Source organism: Canis lupus, chromosome 17 (assembly GCF_003254725.2).
Source record: "Canis lupus dingo isolate Sandy chromosome 17, ASM325472v2, whole genome shotgun sequence".
Taxonomy (NCBI): domain Eukaryota; kingdom Metazoa; phylum Chordata; class Mammalia; order Carnivora; family Canidae; genus Canis; species Canis lupus.
This window is the reverse complement of record NC_064259.1, coordinates 34,428,658-34,454,797: the sequence shown is the minus strand read 5'-3', so window position 1 is coordinate 34,454,797 and position 26,140 is coordinate 34,428,658. Positions and strand designations below refer to the sequence as shown.

The window sequence follows — 26,140 nt, the reverse complement described above, 5'->3', positions numbered from 1 at the left end:
CTCTGAGCCTCACCACCAGTGAACATCTTGCTCACAACAGGGGAGTTCCTGGTAGGTTCCCTAGGCTGCGCCCCACCCCACCCCACCCTTAAATGGTGGGGGTGGCTATGGTTCTGAGCTGATGCCTCATGCAAGGTGTGTGGGCAGAGCCTCAGCATTCCCTCCCCACTGGGGGTGTGAGGGGAGCCCTCAAGTTTAGAAACTTTTTGGTCTTCTAAAATATTTTTTCCTCCCCTTTTCTCTATTCTCCTTCTGGTATTATGTGTATAATGGAGCACTTGGTGGTGCGTCACAGTTTTCTAAGGCTTTGTTCATTTTTGCCATCTTTGTCCTTTTCCTCAGGCTAGATAATCTGTGTTAATTTATCTTGAAGTTCATTGATCTTTCCTCTTGTGGCTCAAATCTGCTGTTGAGCCCCTCCAGTGAATTTTTTTTTTTTATTAGGTATTGTGCTTTTCAACTCCAGAATTTCTCTCTGGTTCTTTTCATAATTTCTATCTCTCTATTGATATTCTCTATTTGGTGAGGCACTGATAACATACTGTCCTATAAATTTTAGACATGGTTTCCTTTGCCACGTTGGTTTTGTTTTGTTTTTAAAGATTCTATTTATTCATGAGAGACACACACACACAGAGAGGCAGACACATAGGCAGAAGAAGCAGGCTCCATGCAGGGAGCCTGATGTGGGACTCGATCCCGGGACTCTGGGATCATGCCCTGAGCTGAAGGCAGATGCTCAACCGCTGAGCCACCCAGACTTCCTGCCTTTACCACTTTGAACATATTTAAAATAGCTGACTTAAAGTCTCTGTCTAGGGGCACCTGGGTGGCACGGTCAGTTGAGTGTCCAACTCTTGGTTTCAGATCTGGTAGTGATCTCAGGGTCATGGGATTGAGACCTGCCTCAGGCTCCATGCTCAGTGCAGTGTCTGCTGGAGTTTTTCTCTCCTTCTGCTCCCCCCCTCCACCATGTGCATGCTCTCTCTCTCTCTCAAATAAATAAATCAATTAAAAAAAATAAAGCCTCTAATATAGATGGCCACCAGACACATGAAAAGTTATTCAATATCACTCATCATCAGGGGAATGCAAATCAAAATGGATAAGACATCACCTTACACCTGTCAGAATGGCTAAAATCAAAAACACAAAAAAACAAGTGTTGGTGAAAATATGGAGAAAAAAAGAAAGCCTCATGCTCTGTTGAGGGGAATGCACTGCATACCTGGTGTGGCCACTGTGGAAAAATAGTATGAAGTTTCCTCAAAAAATAAAAAAATAGAACTATGCTATGATTCAGTAATCACACCACTAGATATTTACCCAAGGAATACAAAAACACTTATTTCAAAATGATATATGCACCCCTATGTTTATTTTGGCATTATTTACAATAGCCAAATTATGGAAGCAGCCCAAGTTCCAGCAATAGATGAATGGATAAAGATGTTATACACACACACACACACACACACACACACACACAAATAGAATAGTATTCAGCCATAAAAAAGAATGAAATCTTGCCATTTGCAAGAACATGGGTAGAGCTGGAGAGTAAAATGGTAAGCGAAATAAGTCAGAGAAAGGAAAAACTGTGAGATTTCACCCATATGTGGAATTTAATAAAGAAAATAAAGGAAAAAAGAGAAAGATACAGCACGAAAAAGATTATAAACTCTAGGGAACAAATTCGTTAAGAGGGGGGGCAGTGGGATGAGTGAAATAGGTGAACTGGATGAAGAGTATACTTATCGTGATGAGCACTGAATAATGTATAGAACTATTGAATCACTATATTGTACACCTGAAACCAAATAACATATTGTATGTTAACTATACTGGAATTAAAATTAAAAACTGGGATGCCTCAGTGGCTCAGTTGGTTAAGCATTTGCCTTTGGCTCAGGTCATGATCTCAGGATCCTGGGATCGAGCCCCAAGTCAGGCTCCTTGCTTAGTGGAGAGTCTGCTTCTCCCTCTCCCTCTGCCTCTGCCCCTCCCCTGGCTCATGAGCAAGCATGTGCGTGTTCTCTCTCTCTCAAACACAATTTAAAAAACTTAACCCCCCTCCCAAAATAAAGAAAAATAAACTCATTAAAATTAAAATTGAAAAAAGAAAATCTATGTCTAATAAGTTCAAAATCTAGCCTTCAGGACAGCATCTAGTCACTGAAATGGGCCATACTGTGTATATGGGCCATGCTTTCTTATTTCTTTTCAGGATATATATATATATATATTCCCCCCCGCCTTTGAAAACCAGATTCTCTAGAGAACATAATATGGCAACTTTGAATATCAGATGCCACCACCAGCACCAGCACCCCAACCCCTGCCAGGGTTTGTTGCTACTGTTGTTTGTATATTCCTTTGTTCAATGACTTTCTTGAACCAGTTCTGTGAGGTCTATAATTCCTCAGTGTGCAGCCACCGATGTCTCTGCTGGGTTAGCATAATGGTCAGCTAGCGATTGGACAGAGATTTCCTTAAACGCCTTGAGCTAGAAAATCTTCCACTTTTGACCAAGAAGCTCTGTGTGTTGATGTATCCCTTCAATGTTCAAACAATTTACAGCTTTGTCTTAGTCTTTACTTCCTGCTTGTATAGGACCTCAGGGTCAGCCAGAAGTGAGAGATCGGGGCCTTCCGGTCTTTCTAGACCGTGGACGTCATCTTTTAGACCCTGGGAAATTATACCAGAGCTTTTAAAATTCCCCTCTGTACGTCCAATTTCTCAGATCTCCCTTTTAGGTCTTTGGCTGGGCTCATGTTTGCCCCAACTGGTATTGCAGTCTTTGGCAACTGTGAGGCTAAGCAACTAAGCCTGATTATATTTGACAAATGCCCTGGGAATAGGGGTTTTCCCAAGTAGAGAGCTCCAACTTGGATTCAATAATAACAACACCCCGTAAATCAAGCTTTTCCAGTGAATTACCATACAGTCCAAACAGTGATAATACTTGGGGGTCAGAACTTTCGAGGTTCCTCTAACCCAACCTGTCCCCTCCAGCAGCTTCAAGGCTGCTGTTTTTCAAGGCTCCTATGGAGTTGAGGCTAAAGGGATGGCAGTAGGCCAAGTCAAAACACCACAAATCCCACTGTTCTTACCAAAGTTGAGCAGTTTCTCTTGGATAAAACCCCTCTTCAGATTGTTGTTAGCTTTTGGCTAATATCTAGAGTTCTGGAAAAGTTGATTTTTTATAATCCTGCCAATATTTGTGTCGCTTTTATGGAAGAATGGATTTATAGAACTCCTTACTCCACCATTCCAGAAGTCCCTCCACTCTGGTTAGAGATCATGTCTAAGATCAGGCTTGCTCAGGTGTTAACTAATAAGAAGGTATTCACTGGAAATAGGATTAAAGTACTGCCCTTGTCCTACAAGTCTCTGGATTTAAAAACAAAAAGACACTTTAAAGGAAGGAAAAAAGGATCTATAGGAATCATTCCAAGATACTGGGGTGACATGGGCGCCCATGGTAAAAGTCAGTGGGCTGTCAGGACTCACACCCCGATCCCTGACACCTAGCCCATTGATCTCTTGGCTGCTTCCCCTAGGAGATGCCTTTTTCAGAAGGCAGATGCCATGTTTTGAGTACTTCATCAAAGCTACAAGTTTCACACTTATGATACTCACACTTGCCAACAAAAAAAATGATCTTATTTCCACTTTACATATGAAGAAACTGAGGCTCACAGGAGTCAAGTAACACAACCAACGTTCATGAGTGATGGAGAGGGGATCCTATTCCAGAGTGTAAGCTATTCCAGGGTCACCAAACCCAATGCCCTAACCCACTGGTTGGCAATGGTGTGGGTAAGGAGGCAGTTTATGAAGGTGCCCATCATGACAATTTTGAGCACAAAAGGTTGGAATTGCCCTTTTAGCCCTCTTTCCCAGGAGATACCTCCCCACCAGTCATGGAGCAAGGAACAATAGAAAAATAATAGGTATGGCTTGCCCTAATACGAGCACCTGCTGAGGTGGGCTCCCGGGTCAACTCCTCTCTCACTCGGGAGCCAGAGCTTCCTTGCAGTCCCCTCAAATCAACGGTGGCCAGGGCAAAGCCTGGCTGTGATGTCAGGGCTGGGAGCACAGAACTATCCCCTTCATATGCTCAGAACAAAGTCCACAGGCCTGAGAGTCGGAGCCCCACCCAGTCAGTCCACTGCAAGCCTAGGGTGTGTCTATAGAGGACAGAGGTATGTTCCCAAATGCCCCAGCATCCCGGCAGCCCACAGCTCCATCCATCCCCCATGACTGCAGCAAAGGGGACATACTCATTACAGAATACTTTACAAAAGATCCATTTTATTTTGACACCTCAGAAATTGGCAAGGAAATAAGCACAGCAACAACAGTACAGGCTCGTGTGCAGAAACATCTGCAGATATGTGATCTCACTGGGATCTCACAATCACCCTGCAAGGCAGGCAGGGTGGGTAACCACTGATCCACTTTACGGAGGACTTGTCACAGGGGACCCAGCTTCCACACAGGAGTATAAACATTCCACCCATGCCTCCCTGTGTCTGGTCCAGGCTCCTCAGTACCCCAGGGTGGGCTGGGCTTCCACCAGCTACATGCCGGTATCTTAACATCCTCCCCGATAAAACCAGGGATCAGGCTGTTCCATCTCTGAATAAAGGCCTTTCTCATTGACACGACCTATATGTACCTAGCAAGCATTGCTAGGTCTGTCCTATGGTGGCTGTACCAAGTGGCCAGCCAAAAGCCTTAGCAAGCCCTGGGCACAAATGAACCACTTTATATAGTCAGGAATGCCACCAGGGAGATAGTTCTAGTGTGGGCAGAAAAAGCGGGTCCTCGTTTCTCCACTGGCCCCAATCTGTCGGGGAGGGGGAAAGAGTCATTGCCTCCTCTCTCTGCTGTCCTTGTTGTTGACCAGCTCTTCTGACTATTCTCCAGAAGGCGAGTGGACCTGCACCTCCTCCCTCTGCAGAGGCCAGCCTCGGAGCTAGACTCAATCTGCCATCCGCATCAGAAGGCCCTCTCCAGTCCTCAGAGTAGGAGGGCCCCGAACAGGCACCATGGTCTTGATCTCCCAGCGACATATAGGGCACTTTGCAGAGTCCCTGAAGACCCTCCAGGCGCAGTAGCTGCAGAAGTGTGTGTGGCCACAGGGAATCAGGCAGGTGTTGGCAGCATGGTGGAAGCAGATGATGCACGCCTCCCCTGCTGTGGCTGGAAAAGGGGACAATACCAGTTGGGGCACATGGGGGCAAACAGCAAGCAGCCTACCCACGCTATAACTTAGGGCAGAGACACACAGTCCTATTCTGAAGATTACCTCATGAGAAAATGCTCTCAACATAATCAAATGAAAAAAACCTGGGGGGGCCGCTTGGGCGGTCAGTCGGTTAAGTGTCTGCCTTTGGATCAGGTTGTGATCCCAGGGTCCTAAAATTGAGGCACTGAGCTCCCTGCTCAGCGGGGAGTCTGCTTCTCCCTCTGCCCCTCCCGCTCCCTCTCCTCCTGTTCCTTTTCCCCAAACCTCTCTCAAATAAATGAAATCTAAAACAAACAAACAAAAAGAAAACAACTGGGAAGAAAGCCATAATATACGTACAAAAGTTCAACTTTGAAAAAAGGAAAACAGAGCACAATTTCCCATAGAAATATGACTACAAAATAGTAGGAGAAAATCCACCTAAGAGGTCACGGGTGATTTTTCTTTTTTTTTTTTTTTTAACTTCCACATATATTCTTTAATATTTATTTTATTTCTGTTTGGCAAATTTTTTATTATGAACATGGTCTGTTTTTTAAAGCAGGGACAAAATCACATTATTTGTTCATGAATGTGCTCTTGTAATTTGTAAAGTTAGCGAATGTTCTAGAAGGCAGAGCTATTAAGTTGCTTTTAGGTTTCCCATAGGCAGCACCCAATCTTTTGACGTAAAGCCTGCGGGAGACATTGTGAGACTTGGAAAGACTTTAGTGAGCTTCCAGAGCTGGAGTCTCCCCTGGTGCCTCTGGTGCTGGAGTCCTGGGGAGTCCCTGGTGCTGAGGGAAGCCACTCACCTTCAGGCTGCAGAGTCTCATCACTGACGGCCCGTGGCATGGTTGAGGGGAAGACACTGGCTGTGGGATCTGAGGCAGAGAGGGAGACTTAGGACCCAGGGAAAGCAAAGCCAGGGTGCTCCCACGGTCCCTTCCCAGCTCTTGAGGTAACTGCATGGGCTTTCTTTCCTGGGTTACAGTGCTGGAGCTCCCCACTGATCTTACGGCCCCAACCATCCCCTCCCCAGTTTAACCCAGCAGAGACTTTGTGAGGCTGTAGATTCTTTTTCCTAAACCACCCCACCCTTCTTTTAGACACCTCCTCTTTGCCCTATTGTCACTGCCTGACTGGAGAACCTCAGCCTTACCTGCCTTCCTAAACCCAGATGTGCACTAAAATCCCCCAGGTGGTGGGGCAAACAGGTGCTTGGGCCCACGCCAGACCAACCAAAACAGGTGTGTTGGGGGGGAGGGGGTGGTGAGGCTTCAGCAGCTGTGACAAGTGATTTTAAAAACGGAGGAGAGAATGGACTGCTTGTATAGGTCGTGGAGGAGCAGCACAGGAATCCCAATATTTCTTTTTATGGGTGTTTCCTGTATCCACTCTCCCTGAAATCCACTCTCCTTTCAGGTGGCTAGAGGGACGGTTCCTGTTTCCCTACCCATTGACGGAATGGCTCACTTTACCCCCACTGCACACCCAGTCTTCCTGTGCACCTCCAACCCTCATACTTATGTTCCCTTTGCTTGCCACCCTTGACTCTTGTGAACTACTTAGGGGCAAAACCTGGTCCCCAATCTCTCCCTTTGTGAAACCCCCCTTTAACAGATGTTTGGAACGCTAGTCATATCTTAGCGTTCTCTAGGGACAAGGCTGCTCTCCCTTTGACTGGGTCTTGTCCATCTGGCATCCCCAGCGCCCATCTTCATACCTGACACTGAGCAGGAGCTGACGCAACAACCATATATGAAAACCTGAGCGATCTCCCCACCCCCCACCCCAGCTGCGGGTACCACCCGAGCCTCCACCTCCCACCCAGGGGCGGCGCCCGGGTGCCCGCCGCCTCACCCAGCAGCTGGATGGCCTTGGTGGTCCCGTACACGTCCATCACGGCCCAGAGCGGGGCGCCCATGAGCACACCCTTGCGCAGCAGGAGCCTGGGGCCCGCGTTGACCGTGGCGCAGAGCCGGCCGCGCCGGGTCACCCAGAAGCGGACTACGTCCCCGGCCAGCGCGCAGCCCTCGGGCAGCACGGCCGCCCACGTCGGGCTCTGCTGCTCCAGGTCCGGGCACACGAAGGGCGGCAGGCTGGGCGCGGACACCCGCGCGGGGTCCAGGCGCGTGAAGCCCACGCGGAGGCCGCCGCACCAGCCGCTCTCGTGCCGCAGCACGCGCAGCGCCACCCGCTCGCCCGGCCGCACCGGCCTTTGGCTGAACACGATGCCGTCGTGGAACGTGGCGCGCCTGCGCGCGGTGCTCCCGCGGGCGTCCAGCCGCACCTGCGCGCCCTTGGCCTCCAGGTGGAAGCGGAGGGTCTCTCGCGGCGCCTTGGGGCCTGCGGGGAGGCGGGGCAGTGTCAGCGCGGCCCGGCCCGGAGTCCTCGGCCCCCCGCCCCCCGCCCCGCCCCGCCCTCTTTCAGGGGCCCTCCGGAGAGCTGATGAAGCCTGAGGAGGAACCTGCTTTGGTGCCTGGGATCCGAGTTCCATCGCGAAATTCAGATGCTGTAAAAATGAAAGGAACTCCTGCCTGTGCTGGCTCTCGATACCTGGTAATGGTTATTGGCATTAAATAGAGCAGGCTTTAGAACAGTAGCTATAATATGATCCAGGTTTTGTTCGACACATATATGTTTAATACACATATATATTATGTTTAATATGCACATATATATTCTATCTGTATCTAGAAACAATCTGAGAGGAGATGGGCTTGCCAATTGTGGTCAGCTTGTGGGGATGGGTCCTGGTATTGGTGCTGTTTTCCTCTCTGTCTGACTTTATGATTGTCCCACAGAGAACCTGCACCATATTGTGAAGGCCATGGTCCACAGAGAGGGTGACTTCCTTTTCCTAGGAGAGAAAGGAATCCAACGGCTCCTGCACAGGGGGAGGTAGCAGGAGGAGGCATAGGCTGGAGAGGGAGTCCCAGGTCTGCCGCCCAGAATCCTGGACTGGGCCAGCCAAGCCCCAGGGCTGGGTTTTACAATCAGGGGACTTCCCAACCCCACTCCACTTGGCAGCTGGGAGGGGAAGTTCCCTCCTGGGCGGCCCTTCCTCTCAAGCCTCAGTCCTGAGCCTGGAGGAAGCTGGTGAGCTTCCTGCACTGAGCCAGTGCTACGGCTCTCCTCTCTCTCCACCCCTCCTCCCCTCCTGTCCTGCTCTTTCTGGGTTGGAAGATGGAAGCTGGAAATGGAAGGGAATTCCACTGGAACTTGAACTAGACCCCAACCCAAAAAGCAGGCCCCTGCCCTCCTGGATCTTACCAGTTTTCCCAGCCACACTTCTCTGACTACTCACAAGCCTGCAAGATTCCAGAAGGTCAGAAGGAGGAGAGGCTAAATCTGGTCAGGTACAAGGGATACCCTTGAGGTCATAGGGAATCTGTCTCTGATGGATTCAGGCCAAAGGCAAGCCTACCATGGTTCTCTCACATGAGGCATTAGGGACAAGCACTCACTGTGGCCTTGGGGACCTCTGAACACGCTCATAGGGCCTTGCTATCCAAGTTCACTCCTCCCTCACCCAAGCCCCCTGCAGAACCTTCATCCCCTTCTGGAATATCTTCATCTCTCCCTTCCTTCCTGATGGTCTGCCCAGATGCCTTTTCCTGGAGGCTATGCACAAACAAGGGAGAGTCCCTGGATAGATAGACAGTGACCAGGAGCCAGAGTCAAGGGCCCTGACATCGGATGGATTGTCTTTGGGCCCACTGCAGAGTCGCTGAGGCATCCAGGAGGCTCTATGGAGGGCAGCCAGGACTGATACCCAGATGCTAGTCGCTGTTGCCTACTGCCCCTCTCGGTACAGGTCTCCTTATCCACCAATGGGATCAATATGTTTGGCCTGCCAAGGACCTGCCTAGAGATCCTAAATGTGAGGAGTTAACTACCCCCTGAGACAGGTGTCACAACTTTTGGATGTCTCCCCTCCCCACCCCACACCCCGAGGCTGATTCAAAGAGAATCTTTGCAGGAAGTCTCTTGGAATCTAAGTGACTGAGGGTCAGCCCTCTGCACTGCAAGGACGTCCCTGGATCTTTATTATCCTCCTGGCCACCCCTCCAGCCATCAAAGCCCTTGGGTGCCAGGCATGCATTACCCCTTACAGCTTCTTTCACTCCTCCCACAGCCTGAAGGGAAGCACTCAGAGGGAACTGAGTTTGGGGTGGTTCTGCACATCTCCACAGTGAGTAGCAGAGGAGCCGGAGCCCAGCTCCTGCCCCCGCACTCTTATGCTGCCTCCTTTGTGGCACCGCCATGACCTGGAATCCAAAACACAGTTGCCACAGCAGCAGCTACAGTGGCTTGGTCCCCACCCTCCTTACCACCTTCTTTCCCACGGAGCTCTGGGTGCTACCTGCTACTGCTGTGTGAGGCTTCTGTGCCCCTGGGGAGCCAAGGGCTGAGACTCCAGGCTCTCTGCCTGGGAGGGAGCGGGGTTCTGAGATGCAATCCTGGTGTCTGGTGGTAAAAGACCAGCTCTCCATCCCCTGCCCTGCATGCTAAGGGAACACTGTGCTTTCAGGCGAGGCTCTCAGAGAACTATTGTGCCTGGCAAGCTTTTGGTTTGTGCTTCTAGCAGTCCCGTAAGCTTGTGGGCAGGGTGAGTTGCATTGGCCCTGGCCTGCAGATGGACAAACTGAAGCCCCAGGGGAAAAGTGATTCTCCCAAGGTTCCACAGCCTCCCCTCTCATTCTTGCATCCCCGGTCTAGGGACCAGGCTTGGGGCTCCCACTTACCAGCCTCAGAGCAGAGCTGGGCTCCCATCAGCCTGGGGTCCTCGGGCACAGGTCCCTGGGTCTGGAAGGAATTGTCTGGAGAAGACCAGTGGACAGGTTTCCAAAGACTCAGCAGGTCCCCTCGTTATGGGCAGGATCATGTTACAAGGTTGATGATTAATTAGATGTGGCTGTCACGAGTTATGATACCCAGGGAATTTCCTGATGACTGCGCCTGGCTCGTAGCAGAACTGCCACAGCTGGCCGACCGAAAGGAAGCAGGGACTCGGGAGATGGCCTGAGTAGGATTTAGGATAGACTCCCTCACTTCTGACCAGCTGTTCTGAGCCCCACTGTGCGTTATGATCGTCTGAGGCACATTAGTAAGTACTTATGCCCAGACTGCTCCCAGAGACTCTGATTCCAGTGGCCTGGGGGAGGGGGTGGTCCAGCATCAGTCATTTTTAAAGGCATCCAGGATGATTCTAATGCACAGTCAGGGTGGAGATTCTACTGCTACAGACCCGGGCACACAGGCGGTGCCTAATCAGTGTTGCTGAAGTGGACTGAATTGAATTAGCTGCATCCCAGGACCTGTGAAGCTGCCCCAGCCCTGGGTCTTAGGCAGAGGGAAAAGGAGAAAATCGGGCAGGATGGGAGAGGTCTTGATTGCTCCCCCAACCCTGCTGGAGCTGGAATTCCGCTCTCCAGTATACGCTGCAAAACACACATAGTCCCACCAGGAGGTCGTGCCAAAGGCCTGGCTCCTGGTGTGTTGGCTCTGGCCGCGAAGTGAAAGATCTGGGGCATCTGGCTGTTTCCATCTGTAGAGCAATTGACTCTTGATCCTCAGGTGATCTCAGGGTTGTGAGTTCAAGCCTTATGTTGGGTGTGGTGTCTATTTAAAAACAAAACAAATCAGAGATCTTTCGCCCTCTCCATTTTTATAGGAAAACTGAGGCTAGGGCAGCCCCGGTGGCTCAGCGGTTTAGCGCCACCTTCAGCCCAGGGCCTGATCCTGGAGACCTGGGATCGAGTCCCATGTTGGGCTACCTGCATGGAGCCTGCTTCTCCCTCTGCCTCTCTCTGTTTCTCATGAATAAATAAGTAAAATTTTTAAAATAATAAATAAAATGCTGATTGGCTCAGAAGGTATAGGGCTCTGGCTAAGATATTCCTTTTTTTTTTTTTTTAAGATTTTATTTATTTATTCATGAGAGGAACAGACAGAGACACAGGCAGAGAGAGAAGCAGGCTTCATGCAGGAAGCCCAATGACTTGATCCTGGGTCTCCAGGATCACACCCTGGGCTAAAGGCAGGCACTAAACCACTGAGCTATCCAGGGATCCCCTGAGATGTTCCATTTCTAACAAGGTGTTTCTGTGGAACCCACTTTAGGTGGCAAGGCCTTGGGTTAGCTCAGAGGCTTGTGAGTTCCCTGGCCCCCACCCCCAGGCTGAGCCCTTCCCAAGACCCCAGATCAAGGCCATGATCAGTGAGTACTCTGAACTCAGCTAAGGGATACATGTCCCTGGAGCAGCTGGAGACAGTGGTGCTGCTGACCAGGCCGAGGAGGCTGTGGAGATGGGAAAGGATGGAGGATCTGGAGACCCAGGTTCTGCCTCCTGTGTTTTCTTGCCTTCCCCTGCCCTCCCTGGGCCCTGGTGTCCCCGTGTGTAAAGCAGGAAGCCAAAATAAGCTGGTCTGTTGGCCCCTCTAGCCCTGACATGCTGTGACTTTAGTCTTAGCAATGGAGAGATGACATCAGTCTGGCCCCAGTTGCCCTCAGAAGATGTTGCCTGGACCCTGGACCTTCTCTTTCACACCACACCCCTGGCCAGGCTCCCTCTGTTTCCACTTCTAGAAGTAATCTTCCAAAGGCCAAAGGCAAACTGGTGAGAAAAGTCAATAGCAATCACAGCAAGTTCAACGTTGGTGGTTCCAGCTAGTCTAGTCTGAGGTAAAGGCCCCTGCTGGTCCAACCTGAGGGATTCAGGCTTAAGGCATCGCCTTATCTCTGGGCAGTGCTGGGGCCCCAAATTCCCTCCTCCCTCCTCCCCCACTCTGGCTTTACCTGCATCATTGGCTGCCTTGGATGGTGACCAGAGGGCTGGAGCCAGGATCACATGTTGATAAACCACAACCTTATAGAAGAAGCGATTATGGAAGCTTATCAGGGAAATCAGGTCCCCTCAGCCCTGGTGGAAAATTATCTGGCAAGCTGTAGACATCAGGCTACCTGATGCCAACAGGCTGATGTGGTATAGTTCCATCTGCAGGACCTCAGGGGGAGTAGGCATTCTGAGGAACTGCCATCCTGTCTCGGGCCTGACATCTAAGGTTCAGGGGTGCCCAAGACAGCACCACCATCACACAACACACTCAGTGTTCTAAGTCCAGTACTGTATTTTTTTTAAAGCTTATATTTATTTATTCATGAGAGACACAGAGAGGCAGAGACATAGGTAGAGGGAGAAGCAGACTTCCTGCAGGGAGCCCGATGTGGGACTCGATCCCAGGACCTCGGGGTCACACCCTGAGCCAAAGGCAGACACTCTACCACTAAGCCATAAGCCATCCAGGTGCCCCAGCCCAATACTGTATTAACTTGCTAATCCTCATGGTAATTTCTCAAAAATATCTATTCATTATAATGATCCCCATTTTACAAACTGGGAAACCGAGGCACAAAGAGGGGAAGCAAGTTGTTCACCATCACAAGTCAGTAAACTTCGAATCAGGACTTGGCCTTGGGCCTCTGGCTCGAGAGCAAGTGTATTAACCCCTGAGCTACTGTAACGGAACCAAGCCAATAAAAGCTGACAGAGCTTTTGCAGTAAAGAAAGATAGGCTATTTGTTGGTGTGGCACCAGCCAGGAGAACGGGGGGCTAATGATTCCAGTCCTGAGTTCCCTGATGGCTTACAAGCCGGGGTTTTTAAACGATGAAAACTCAGGGTCTTGGATCATGCTGATTGATTAGGGATTATGTGGGCTCTGATATTTCCTTTCTTGATGACCCAGCATCTCCCTGACTGTTTGTGGTAAGCGGATGGTTCTGCTTCAGGGACCTGGTTGTTCCGCTTTAGGGGCCTGGAATTGGGGGTAATTCTCAGCAGATTGCATTACTGCTGTCATCTGTAGAATACAAGGGCAGAAATCCTACCTCCTGGAACTATCGGTAAGATGCAAACTAGCATTATCATTTTTTCTTGCAAACATGGCACATTATGTTCGTTCTCGCGGGCAGAAGAGCATCCCACAGACTTTTCGGGAGGCAACATAATCTTATTTCCTGAGGTATTTTTACAGGTCCTTACATCAGTAACTAAGGGCTCTGGGGCTCTGGTCAGAGGCAGCTAGGAGCCATATGTCTGTATCGTGGGATCTGTGGGGGCTTGCTTCCCCTCTGTCACTGTGCCCACCGTCCCCCCCCCCCCCATGCCTCTTCATTTAGGCTACTTTGTAGCCTTCTGAGCATTTAGTGGTCCCTCCCTGTTTGTGCTGACCCCACAGTAGGAGCTTTATGGATTATTGCTAAAGGGTTACCCGAGTGAGACAGAGGCCACCTCTCGGCGGAGACCTTCTGTCGTGTCCAAGCCACCTACACAGCAAGGCTGTGTGCATGTCTGCTCCAAAGGAGTGTGACTGGCCCTTTGGAGGAAGGCAGCCTTCAGACAGTTCTTGAAGCGTCCCCTGGTGGCTATAGTCGGTACTGCAGGATGTGCTGAGCCCCTCAAAGCTAGGAGGGGCACCCCCAGGCAGGGAGGTCAGAAGGCTGAGGCTTCCAAGGCCTCTCCGCCTCCTCTCCTGTCCCCGAGCCCCCTCATAGTCCCTCATCCTTCCCCAGGGTTCCCTCACTGGCAGTCAGCCCTCATCATTTGCCCAGGCTGCATCATTTCAAAGGGCTTCCAAAGAAGCATTTCCTAAGTAGCCTCAAGTGCTCTGAGAAGCTGCTGGACAGCTGTTTCAATACCCAGCTAATACAGCTAAGGAAGCTGAGCGCTTGTCCAGGGTCCAAGCCAACTGTGGTGGAGCAGAAATGGAAAGCCAGTGGAAGCCCAGCCCAATCTGGAGACAGCTAGGCAGCCTGGCCCCTTGTCCCTCCCACCACCAGGGCCCTGATACCCCTACCTTATTACACTTGCCTGTGTTCAGCTGTTCCCCACTGGGTGGAAATCTCAGAGGGCAAGGGGCTGCCGAGCCTAGAAACCAGCCCCTCAATCAGGGCCATGTGCACAGTAGGTGGTCAGCAAGGATTTGTGAGTGCCAAGTAGGGCAGCGTGTCAGTGCCTCCTAACGTTGCTGGTACGCCTACCTAATGACCCAGACATGCCTCTCCTAGGTGAATGCCCAACAGGCTTGGGTGCATTTGTCCACAAAGACCGGTACGTGAATCCTCGGAACAGTGTTATTCATAACAGCCCCAGACTAGAAACAGCCCAAATGTCCATTGTGCTGATGCTCTGACGTGCTGCTCAGATCCCGCTTCAGGACTGGAGAACTTCCATGTGGTTAACTGAGGTTCTTGCCGCAAGGACCATAGAAGATTCATTGCAATAAAAACAAAGTACTGTTAGCCACAACAACATGGTTAAACCTCACTGATGTGATGTTGACTTAAGAGAAAATGCAAAAAGCATCCATTGCATCCCTCTACTTATATGAAGTTGAAGAACAAGCTAAACTAATTTATGGTGTTAGAAATCAGGACAGTGCTTACCTTTGGGAATTAATAACTGGGAAGAGGGCATAAAGAAGCCTCCAGGGTGCTAGAACCGTCCTCTATCTTGAATTCATCCAGGTGGACTCTCAAACTGCGTGTCAAGTGTACCTTCATTACATATTGGCTACATTCCCTTCCAGCCCTAAAACTCTGATTCTGAGTAAACTGATGAATGATGGAGTATCCACCCTTGGAAAATCCTCCCTAGAAGCCAGAGGGCTTAGCTAGCACTGCCGCCTGGTGGAGAGAAACGGAATTGACTGTGGGTCTGATCCCCCGGAGGGGAGCGGTTAGGAGACCACGCAGGCTTCCACCTTTATCTTTGGACACTTGTTCCCCTTCCTGCCCACTCAATTCCTGCTGATGAGCCACCCAAAAACTCTGGGAGGCTAGCATATCCTCTGAGTCAATAGCTAGACCCCTACCCTGGGCCTCGGGGTCTGGAAGTCAGGAGAGGGAGGCTAGGATGTGCCAGCGAAGCAGCCAGTCCTAGTTAGGCGTGTGCTGTTCCTTCTATCCCGCTGCCCTGTCCAGATATTCCTGGCCTTGATTCTGCTGTGGGCCGAATCCACTGCCACCACTGCCTGGGCCCCCTGGCTCCTGCCTTACCAACACCAGGGCACCTTCCATGTGCGAGTGTGGAGCCTATCAGGGGAGCCAGAGGAAGGAAGCAACCTAGGGGGCCAGTTGGGTGATCAGAGGTAAGAGAAAGGGGGAAGGGAGAGGTTTGGGTTTGTTTTCCTGTTTTCCTTCTCCCTGTGTCCCCATTTCCCCACCCACATCTGTCAGCGAGTCTGTCCTGGAAGTCTCTGGCAGCTGCCCTGGGGGTGGGTGAGTGTCATGTCTGTGTGTGTGTGTTCAACAAAAATTTACTGAGCACCTCCTATGTGTCAAGCACTGTACCAATTTCCCTAGAAATTGGAGAAAACTCACTTCTTGTCCCTCAGTCAATTCAAATACACCTTGATACTTAAATAAGTGCTCTGAAAGGACCAAACTGAGGCTGGGAAAACCATGGCTTCAGCAGGGGGTTGTTACACCCAGAGAATGGGTGAAGGTTTTGTGGAGTAACAGACATTAAAATTGATAACTGCAGGGGTGCCCAGATGGCTCAGTGGTTAAGCATCTGCCTTTGGTTCAGGTTGTGATCCTGGAGTCCCAGGATTGAGTCCCACATCAGGCTTCCTGCATGGTGCCTGCTTCTCCCTTTGCCTATGCCTCTGCCTCTCTCTGTGTGTCTCTCGTGAATAAATAAAATCTCTAAAAAAATAAAAATAAAAAATAAAATTGATACTTGCAAGCTAATTAGGACTTCAACAGCAAGAAAGGAAAGAAAGGCATTCCAGGAAGGAAGAACCACACATGCACACGTAGAAATGTAATTGTGCACATTGCTATCTGGTTGTATCACGTAAGATCAGGATTGCCTGTGTATCACCGAACATCCAAAAGAAGAGTGACTTAAAGAAGACCTGTTCACTTCTTTTTCACGTAAAAAAAGTTGAAAGTAGACAATCTAGGGTAACCATGACAGCTCTATGGTCATAAGGAGCCCAAGATTCTCTCTACTTTTCTGCTCCACCATTCTAGCACTGGCCTCCATACTCAAGATTACTTTAGGGACCAAAAGGACTGCTGGGGCTCCAGCCAGCACATCAGCATTCCAGGTAGCAAGAAGGAGAAAGACCCAAAAGGGCATTCATCTCAGCTAAGTCAACTCCCTATAAGCTGACTCATTGGAAGGTTTATGTAACATTTTCATTGACATTTCATTGGCCTGAATTATGTCATGTGGCCACAACTAGCTGCAAGGGAAACTGAGGAATGTGGTCTCTATTGGGGGAGCTACTAAAAATCAGGGTTCTCTTGTGAAGGAAGAAGGAGAAAATGTAGATTAGGTAGGCCATAAGCCCTATCTAGCCCAGTGGTAGAGTGGAACGCTGGTCCTCCAGAGTGTGGGCAGAGCTCGCAGCAAGGACCTAGATCACACTGGCCATGCTCAGGAGGGCTTGGACTTGATTCTGTAGAAAACGGAATTGCTACAGGATTCTGAGCAGGAGCCTTGGGTCTGGGGCCTGGAACAATTCACTCTGGGGAAAGATCCATCAGGCAGAGGAGCCGGAGAGGGTTGAACACAGGTGCAGAGCATCAGGAGTGATGGGTTGGAGGCGGCAAGGAGGAGGCAGTGCAGGGCTGAAGAGGGTACAACAGGAGAGCCGAAGTCAAGCCTGGCAACAGTGGGAGGTGATGCCAGCTTCCCAGGGAGGGACACTCACCTGCTGAGAGCAAGTCTGGGAAGAGATCTGAGTCTAAGGCAGCTGCGAGCCATCAAGTCAGGGGGCCCAAGGGCACCTGGGAATCCAGGTGGAAGTTTGGGGAAGAGGAAGGGCTGGGCATGCAGATTTGGGAGTTGCCACTCGTACAATGATGGATGAGATCAGTGGGGCAGGAGTGCCCAGCTGTTGAGCTGGAGGAATGGGATGGACTCTCCAGAGTTACTAGGGAGGGAAGACAACAGAGTGGGCAAGTACATAAACTCTACAGCCAGACAGAGCTGGGTTCCAGTCTTGAATTCGCCACTGAACAGCCATAACCCCCCAGGCCAGCTAATTGCCCTTTCTAAGCCTTAGCTTTCTCATCTGCAAAATGGGAACAAAGGTGCCTACCTCAGTCCCTCACCACAGAAGGGCAGCCCTCCACTTATTGGAGGGGACACCAGTGCCTTTCCTGCTGGAAGATGGGTCCCCTGGAGCCCTTTGTGGGCTCCCTGGGGAGTGAGTCATGAGCACTGTGCATCTCCGGAGCTCTGAGAACCTTTGGCCCAGTCTGGCCAGGGCAGCCCCTGGCTCAACCACATCTCTGGGCAAGCTGGTGGATTGGGCGAGGAGTTACGTATTTGCTAGGAGACAGTCCAGCAGGAGGTGAGGGCCAGCCACAGACTCGGTAGAGATGATTCGAGGTAGGCTCAGCCTGGTTTTGGAAACTAAGAAAGACAATTGCTGGGGCAGAGGGAGAGAGTCCAGCCAGCCATCATGAGCAGAGCAGAGATGCATTGTCTGCACCAGCCTGGCCCTGCAGCGTGGGCAACCAACATCCAGCCAGGACAAAAGGCCTGGCTTGGAGTCTGAGAAGACACCCCCACCTCAGCCCAGAAACCCAGCTCATCCACTTCTCATCCAGAAAGACAGTCTAGCCCTTATCCCCCAGAATGATCCCAGACAGAATTTTGGGGAAACCAGCACATCAGGGACAAGCATAAGGGCCCTTTAGGACACTAGAGAGGGATAGCAGAGACATGGAAGGTGCCAGGAGCGTGGCATCCCACAAGCTAAGAATGGGCAAGAGGAGGGAGTGGGGGGCGGCCAGGTGTAGGGTGGGATGACAGCTGGGAAGAGGCCATTGGGTTTGTGCAGGAGGAGGTCCACTGTTGGAGAGACCGTGCGGGAGGGATGGAGGCAAAAGTCTGAAGGCAGCTCCTGGAGAAGTGAATGTTGTGTGCGACGGGATCCTATAGGCTGTGATTGTAGCTGCAAGTGCCAGAAGCTCAAAAAAGCTCAAGACAGAGGTTCATTTCCTTCAGAGCACAAGTCTGGGGTGGGGGCTCTGCTCTGCACAGTCAGCATGGCCCAGGGCTCTCCAAAACTTTTGCTTACCCTCACTAGATACCGCCCTCCTCCACGTGGCCGAGGGCCGGCCCCACAGCATGGTTCAGCCAGCTGGAGCCCCGGTGGTCAAGGCAGGCTTGACACACCCCTGCCCTTCAAGGGCGCAGCCAGGTGGGTTCCCACGGCCCCTTACTTCATCTCGTAGCCCATTGGCCAAAGCTTAATCACACAGCCACACCCAGCCACCAGGACTAGGAAATGTAGGGGTTAATTCTGATCAGTCCTGTGCCCCGCTAGAAACTGGGGCATGCCGTTGCTATGAGAGAGAAGGAGAGAATGGCTACAGGAGGACAAGCGAGCACTCACAGAGTGCAGGGAAAGAGAGAGGGTGGCAGCCAGAGGGTACCAGGTGAAGGAAGGAAGGCTCGGAGCATGAGAGCACCTGCACATGGATGCAGGGACACGTGTGTGCGCACCATATGGGTCCACGGCCTGAGTGCCAAGCTGCCTGTGCTCCATTGTGGAGGCACTGCAGGTGGTGTTGCTGCTGAGAACTGGTTCTGCTAGCCAGGAGGACAAATCACCAACCTTTCCAGAAGAATTTTTCAAGGTTTCTTGGAGGTCCTTCTGGTCCTACACCAAAGCCAAAATAGCACTGCTCATTTGGGCTATTGTCATTGGGTCCAGTGCCTGGCCACGGGCACAGTCCTTGGACAGGGAGCAACCACCCCAGACCCCTCCACCACAGCAGAGCTGGTCCTCCAAATATGGCCAGAGTGGGCTCCAGACTATTCTTTCCCTCTAGGAGCCTCTCCTCTCTCCATTTGAGCTTTTGGAAGCAGGATAAGAACAGACTCATCCCCTAGAGATGAAAAGGTTAATAATAAGGGTGTCTCTGTTCTCACTGGGCTACACACCTGTTGACTACTGCTGCCTCTCTCTGTTCCCTGTTGTGTGTGGAAAAATATATGTTGGAGGGAAGGAAGATAGGGTCCTTGATTCTGTATTAGTGGGACTAAGTTGTCCTGGGAGTTGATTTCCCCATGGGTAACTTGGCAACTAAACGCAGGCATGTGCTTTGGGCACCATGTGTGTGCTTACAAATAGTCTGTCCTTATGTACTTCATTCTCTCCATTCGTGAGTGGACACACATCTCATCCTTGGTGTGTGCCTTTACTGAGGACTTCATTGGCTCATTGATTCATTCAGTCAGACAGTTGGCAAACATTTCCTGGGGCCCATGTGAGCTAAGTACCATGGAATAACTTAGCACGGTGGGCAGGTTAGTAGCTAGTATAGATTAAATCAGGATTGACTCCAAAGTTCTTCACTCTTTGGCTAATTCTAAAACAAAGATAATTGGCTCCTGAGTGAAAGCCCTAAAGGCATTTGAAAGATGTGCCAAAGTATGTGACATATGGTTGGCAGCATATGTTTATAAAACCTCATTTCTTTGTTCTCAGGTGTGTTCCACAGAGATGAGGTGGCTAAACCTGGGGCTTCTGGATTAGTGAGCAGTTGCCTCTTTGGGTGAAGTCGTGCACGGAGCATGGGTTTATGGGGGGCCATTCCGAGTGTGGAGCCCATGTGTGAGCTTCCAGTCCTCTTGCAGAGTGGGATGTGCTAGTCTTAGAGCTGAAGTAAAAAGCCTCAGCTGAGCCTTCTGTTTAGGTCCAGAGGGGAACCCACTGCCTCCCCTCAAAGGCTCCAGGGATTCCAGGGTGGGGGAGGTCAGCAAAAGCCCCCATGTTTCTCCAGGCTCTTCCTTGCCCTGTTTCTTCCTTCTGCTGAAGCCTCCTTCTCCTGTCTTCTTTCCTATGGATGTTTTCTTGCCAGCAGCCAGCACACCCCAAGATAGGCTCTTTTTTCTTTCCTTTTTAAGATATATGTACTTATTTGAGAGATAGAGAATAAAAGAAAGGAGAGGTAGAAGAGAATCTCAAGCAGACTCCCCACTGAGTGCAGAGCCCAATGGGGCTCCACATGGGGCTGGACACTGTGACCCTAAGATCATGACCCGGGCTGAGACTAAGAGTCTGATGCTCAATGGACTGAGCCACCCAGGCGCCCCTAGGCTAGGCTCTTCTTTCCCTCCAGGATCCCTGACACAGGTATTTGTGAGCAACAAATTTGACTGAAGCTATAGGCCCCTGCTGTGTGAGAGGAGGGAAGATGCATAGTGCAGCTGAACACAGAGAACAAAGTTAAATGAAGCTCAACCAACCACGGTTTTCAAGGATCCTCAGATGTTTCCATCACCAGGACTTCTTCTTTTTAAGATTTTAGTTTTTTTGGCAGAGAGAGAGAGAGAGAGAGAGAGCATAAGCAGTGGGGAGGGGCAGAGGGAGAAGGAGAAACAGACCCCTCACTGAGCAGGGGCCCACCATGAGGCTCAACTCAGGACCCTAGAATCATGACTTGAGCCAAAGGCAGATGCTCAACTGACTGAGCCACTCAGGTGCTCCATCCACCACCAGGATTTCTCACTGTTCATTCTTTAGGAGCCTTCCTTTATCCCTGCTGGCCCCTTATTCTTCCCCTATCTCTTTTTTTTCTTTTTAAGATTTTATTTATTTATTCATGAGAGACACAGAAAGAGAGAGAGAGAGGCAGAGACATAGGCAGAGGGAGGAGAAGCAGGCTCCATGCAGGGAGCCCGATGTGGGACTCGATCCCAGGACTCCAGGATCACACCCTGAGCCGAAGGCAGATGCTTAACCGCTGATGCACCCAGGTGTCCCTCTTCCTCTATCTCAAAACCAGTTCTCCTGTCCTCACCCTCAAACCCCTGTTTATTTCTTATGCAGAGATGTTCAGCTCCCCACCCCCAACCAATACTATCTCCAGGCCTAACTCTGCAGGTCCCAAGACTCCCCAAGGTGCTCTGCTAAACACCAAGACCACTGGTTTCAGACTGGCAACATCATGGACTGAATCAACACTGATACCTTTCCCTTTGAAAATACCGAGAGGGGATCCCTGGGTGGCTCAGCGGTTTGGCGCCTGCCTTTGGCCCAGGGTGTAATCCTGGAGACCCAGGATCGAGGCCCACGTCAGGCTCCCTGAGTGGGGCCTGCTTCTCCCTCTACTTGTGTCTCTGCTTTTCTCTCTCCCTCTGTGTGTTTCTCATGAATAAATAAATAAAATATTTTAAAAAATAAATAAACTTGGAGCTGAATCTAACACACTGTGTGACCTTCCGAGGCTCCCTGAGAATCATATTTCTTAAAAAAAAAAAAAAAAAAAGAAAACACTGAGAAATTTATAATAAAATGTTAACTGAAAGATACTAGAACCACAGCAGAACTTGAAGAAAGGGTGGGGAAATACCCAGGTGTCAGGTGCACAGAGTTGAGCTCTGGCCCTGGATATGGGCCCTAATGACAGAGGCTGAAGAGTCAAACCCTCCTTGGATCAAGGGGTGTGACCTTCAGGAGACATGGAACAGAGACCCCTATATAGCTAGGGCTGCCCCTCAGGAAAGAATCAACCCATCAACCTAGAGAGCTAACAGTGAATCTTGTCTTGGGTTAGGGCTCTGAGTGGGAAAAAAGATTCCTAGGAAAAATCAATACTTAAAACCTTAACTCTTCACGGGAGTAGCATCTATAAATTTACGCTATCCATGGGTTGAAGAATTCCCAAGCTGAAAAATCAACACAGAAATATTCCCCTGATGAGGTCCTTGGAGCAGTTGGTACAAACAGAGAACAGATCTCTGGGGCCATTTTCATAACCCAGGACACACAGGACTCCCGCAGAACAAAGCAATCTCACTGAAGATGAGCTCACAAACACCAGTTACAAATCACAGGAAGAAACCATCTACTGTGAAGGAGAGTTGGCAAGTATAACAAATAGAAAAATTATCTCCAAGAATTTGGGATGACAGAACAATCTGAAAAAGATACCAAAGCAGTATGTTAAAATAATTAAAAATATAAGGGAAGGAATAAAAATGATAATAAAAGATCAGGATGCTTTGAAGAAGAATAGATTGAATGGATGAAATTTTGCTAGAATGGAAAAGAGATAAGAATCTTGAGATTGAAAAGGCAACTGAGGGCAGCCTGGGTGGCTCAGCGGTTTAGAGCCACCTTCGGCCCAGGGCAGGATCTTGGAGACCCGGGACTGAGTCCACATCGGGCTCCCTGCGTGGAGCCTGCTTCTCCCTCTGCCTGTGTCTCTGCCTCTGTGTGTGTGTGTGTGTGTGTGTGTGTCTCATGAATGAATAAATAAAATCTTTTTTTAAAAATTAAAAATTGAAAAAATGAAAAGGCATACTGAGTCCTGGGTAGGATAAATAAAGATAACTCCACATACAGACACTACAGAACACCAAAGATAATCTTAAAAGCAGTCAGAGGAAAAACATGGCTTACTTTAAAAGGAGCAATAATTACATTGATTGAAGACAACTTATCCACAATAATAGAGGCCAGGCCATAAGATAATCTTATGTATAAATGTTAACAGTCATTGATTTGGGCATCCCTATGTTTATTGCAGCATTATTTACAATAGCCAAATGATGGATGCAGCCCAAGTGTCCCTCGATAGAAGAGCAGATAAAGAAGATGTGGGATATATATATACAATGGAATAATACTCAGCCATAAAAAGAATTAAAATTTGTTATTTGCAACACATGGATGGATCTAGAGAGTATAATGCTAATGGAATAACAGAAAGACAATACCATATGATTTCACTCATGTGGAATTTAAGAAACAAAACAAATGAACAAAGGAAAAAAAAGAGACAAATCAACAAACTCCTTCCCAGAAAACAGACTCTTAACTATAGAGAACAAACAGCTAGTTACTAGAGGGGCGGGGGTGAGGGGTGAGGGAAACAGGCGAATGGGATGAAGGGTACCCTTATCGTGAAGAGCACCAAGTAACGTATAGAATTGTTGAATCACAATATGGTACACCTGAAACTAACATAACACTGTATGTTAATAACACTGGAATTAAATTTTTAAAAATTTAAAATAGAACAAAAAGGTCACTGATTCATATCACCACCACCAATATAAATAATTTGAGATGTTAAAAATAAAATGAAATAAAATACTAGATAACAATGCATGGAAAATGAGACGTGGGTAATTGGGAGTTGAAGCTTTTAAGATCGTCGGCGTTATTTGGAAAGAGCATAAAGATACTGATTAATTTCACCCCTTGTGGGTTTTTTTTTTAAAGATTTTATTTATTTATTCATGAGAGACACAGAGAGGCAGAGACACAGGCAGAGAGAGAAGCAGGTTCCATGCAGGGAGCCCGATGTGGGACCCGATCCTAGGACTCCAGGATCACGCCCTGAGCCGAAGGCAGACACTCAACCACTGAGCCACCCAGGCCTCCCAATATCATCCCTTGTTAAATCAAAGATGCATGAGAGAGCTATAAATTAACTCCTAAAAGAATAAAAATAAAGTATGCAACATCCAAACTGGTATTGGGAAAAGGGGTGAGCTTAAAGAAAATGTGACCAATCTAACAGCAGGTAGCAAGTGGAAATAAGAAGCAAAGCAAGAACACAGTAAATATAAATAAAAGAGCACATTAAATTGAAATATATCAATAATGGCAACAGATATAAACAGACTATATTTGCCACCTATATAGCAGAGATTCTAGAACTACATTTTCAAAACTCTAGCTCTATGCTATTTACAGGAGATATGCCTAAAACATACTGACACAGAAATATTGGAAGTATTTTTGTACTAAGAGGATACTAATCAAAAGAAAGATAATATAGCAGTATCAATACTAGGCAAAATAGACTTTAAGACCAAAGTCACTGCTAGGGAAAAAAAAGTATCACTATAAATAATAAAAAGAATAATTCACCAATAGACTAAAACAATCCTGAACCTGATTGTACCTAATATCTTTAAAATATACACAGCAAATATTTACAGAATTACAAGGAAACACTGTCACAGCCACAATCACAGTGGCAGATTTTAAACAAAGGGCTATCGACTCCAGGTCTCCCAGGCATGAGTCACAGAACCTTTAAGATTACAGTCTTTCTTTCGATATAGTCTAATTCTAGACGTAATTCCTTCAAGTGCCAGCACCTATAAAATAAAGAAAGCAGTACACATTTGTCCTCACCCCGGGTGAATAATCTCACACTCGTTAGGCAACAGAAATGTACAGAGCCAGATGTTTTTATTAAAATAGTCATTTTGGGGCAGCCCGGGTGGCTCAGTGGTTTAGTGCAGTCTTCAGCCCAGCGCGTAATCCTGGAGACCCTAGATCAAGTCCTATGTGGGGCTCCCTGCATGGAGCCTGCTTCTCCCTCTGCCTGTGTCTCTGCCTCTCTCTCTGTGTGTGTCTCATGAATAAATAAACAAAATCTTTAAAAAATAATAATAATAAAATAAAATAGCCATTTTTTTCTCTTGCCACAAATGGACAAGCCTCAAGCTGTAGCAATAGTCCCAGAAGGATTTCCTTGAAACCCCGGAGGAGCACCTATTTTACACTCAGGGTAGCTATGCTCCTGAAGACACTGGGTTGCAGTAATCTGAATTTTTGTAAATTAAATCCTATTCCCCAATGCACAGATGCTTAGACGTAGATTGCATATCCACATATTATAAATTAGCAAAGGAGAATACTTTTAAAAAACCTTAAATGTTATCTTAACCAACCTCTGGTTTACAGATAAGCCAATGACACCAGGCAAATGAGTTTTCCAGGGCTCTCTAGCTAGTGTGGTGACCAGCACCTGCCTCCTGGCTTCATTCAGAATTGTACTGAATTGGGGCACCTGGGTGCCTCAGTGGTTGTGACCCTGGGGTCCTAGGATCGAGTCCTGCATTGGGCTCCCCACAGGGAGTCTGCTTCTCCCTCCGCCTGTGTCTCTGCCTCTCTCTGTGTGTCTCTCATGAATAAATAAAATCTTAAAAAAAAAAAAAAAAAAAAACGAATTGCATTGAATTTCATGTAACAAAAACCCGGGATGGTGGCTTAGCCACATGGGGGCTCATTTCATTCAAAGGACAAGAAGTCCTAGAGTGGGAAGTCCAGGCTGCTACAGCTGCCAAGCAAATTATCAAGGATCCAGCATCCTTGCAGCCTCCTGTTCTGCTTCCTTGGCAAGTAGCTTTGTTCCTCAGGGTTTCATGATTGGTGCTTTATCCCACTGTACCCTCCAAGCAGGAAGAAAAAAGGAAGTGAGAAGGAGGAAGGGACAGGGCCTGTGGCAGGAAAGTCAAACTCTGCTAGAAACCCCAGCTGACTCCTTACATCTCGTTGACCAGCAGGGCTATCCCTAGCTGCAAGGGATGCCGGGTTGGCTGGGTTTTTGCCAATCCCATTAAAATCAGGGTTCTTCCATGCACCCCCATTAATAACAAATTAGCCTATGTTCATGAACTGCTTACCGTGTCAAAGACCCTGGTTCAAGTCCTCACCTCTCTGTACTTTCAGATTAGGATTTTCCCCCTTCACATTGCCCTCACTGCATCGTATGGTAGCTATTCACAACTTTCCCTGGAAACGAAGTTGTCAGCTTTTTGAAATTAGGGACTCTGGCAAGGATAGAAAATTAGCTCATGTAGGAAAACAGTTGTGAAGTTTTCCATGCCATACATATACAAAGTGGGATTTTTATTATCGATATCGGTATCAGTACGTTTTGTACAATCTCCTCCTCCCTGTGGCGGCTCTGTCTTTGCACACATACGTGTTTGGCACATGTGTGTTCTATTGCTCAACGTACCACATGTGCATTTCCCCCTCCTCTTCCTCTACCCCTCCAGTTTCTGCTGTATGTGCAAGGGCTCAGGAACCAAGCCGCGCCAAGCCTCTATGTACC

General features: G+C 48.8%; 1 protein-coding gene across 8 annotated transcripts in view; it reads right to left on the bottom strand.

The window, feature by feature from the left end:
* Positions 1-4,297: 4,297 nt before the first annotated feature.
* Positions 4,298-26,140, bottom strand: part of NEURL3 (neuralized E3 ubiquitin protein ligase 3) — a 31,423-nt gene continuing 9,580 nt past the window's right edge. For 3 of the 8 annotated variants that reach the window (XM_035700524.2, XM_035700521.2, XM_035700525.2), the window contains 4 exons: positions 9,988-10,864; positions 7,100-7,585; positions 6,052-6,120; positions 4,298-5,211 (listed from right to left, as the gene is read on the bottom strand). In XM_035700524.2, the coding sequence (XP_035556417.1) occupies positions 4,991-5,211; positions 6,052-6,120; positions 7,100-7,585; positions 9,988-10,015 (804 nt within the window). In that variant the 5' untranslated portion in view covers positions 10,016-10,864 and the 3' untranslated portion in view covers positions 4,298-4,990. Of the gene's footprint in view, positions 5,212-6,051; positions 6,121-7,099; positions 7,586-7,843; positions 9,511-9,987; positions 10,865-12,041; positions 12,112-22,758; positions 24,393-26,140 lie in introns of those variants that run through there. The other 5 variants (XM_049096190.1, XR_007403372.1, XR_007403370.1 and 2 more) reach the window with 5 other exon arrangements.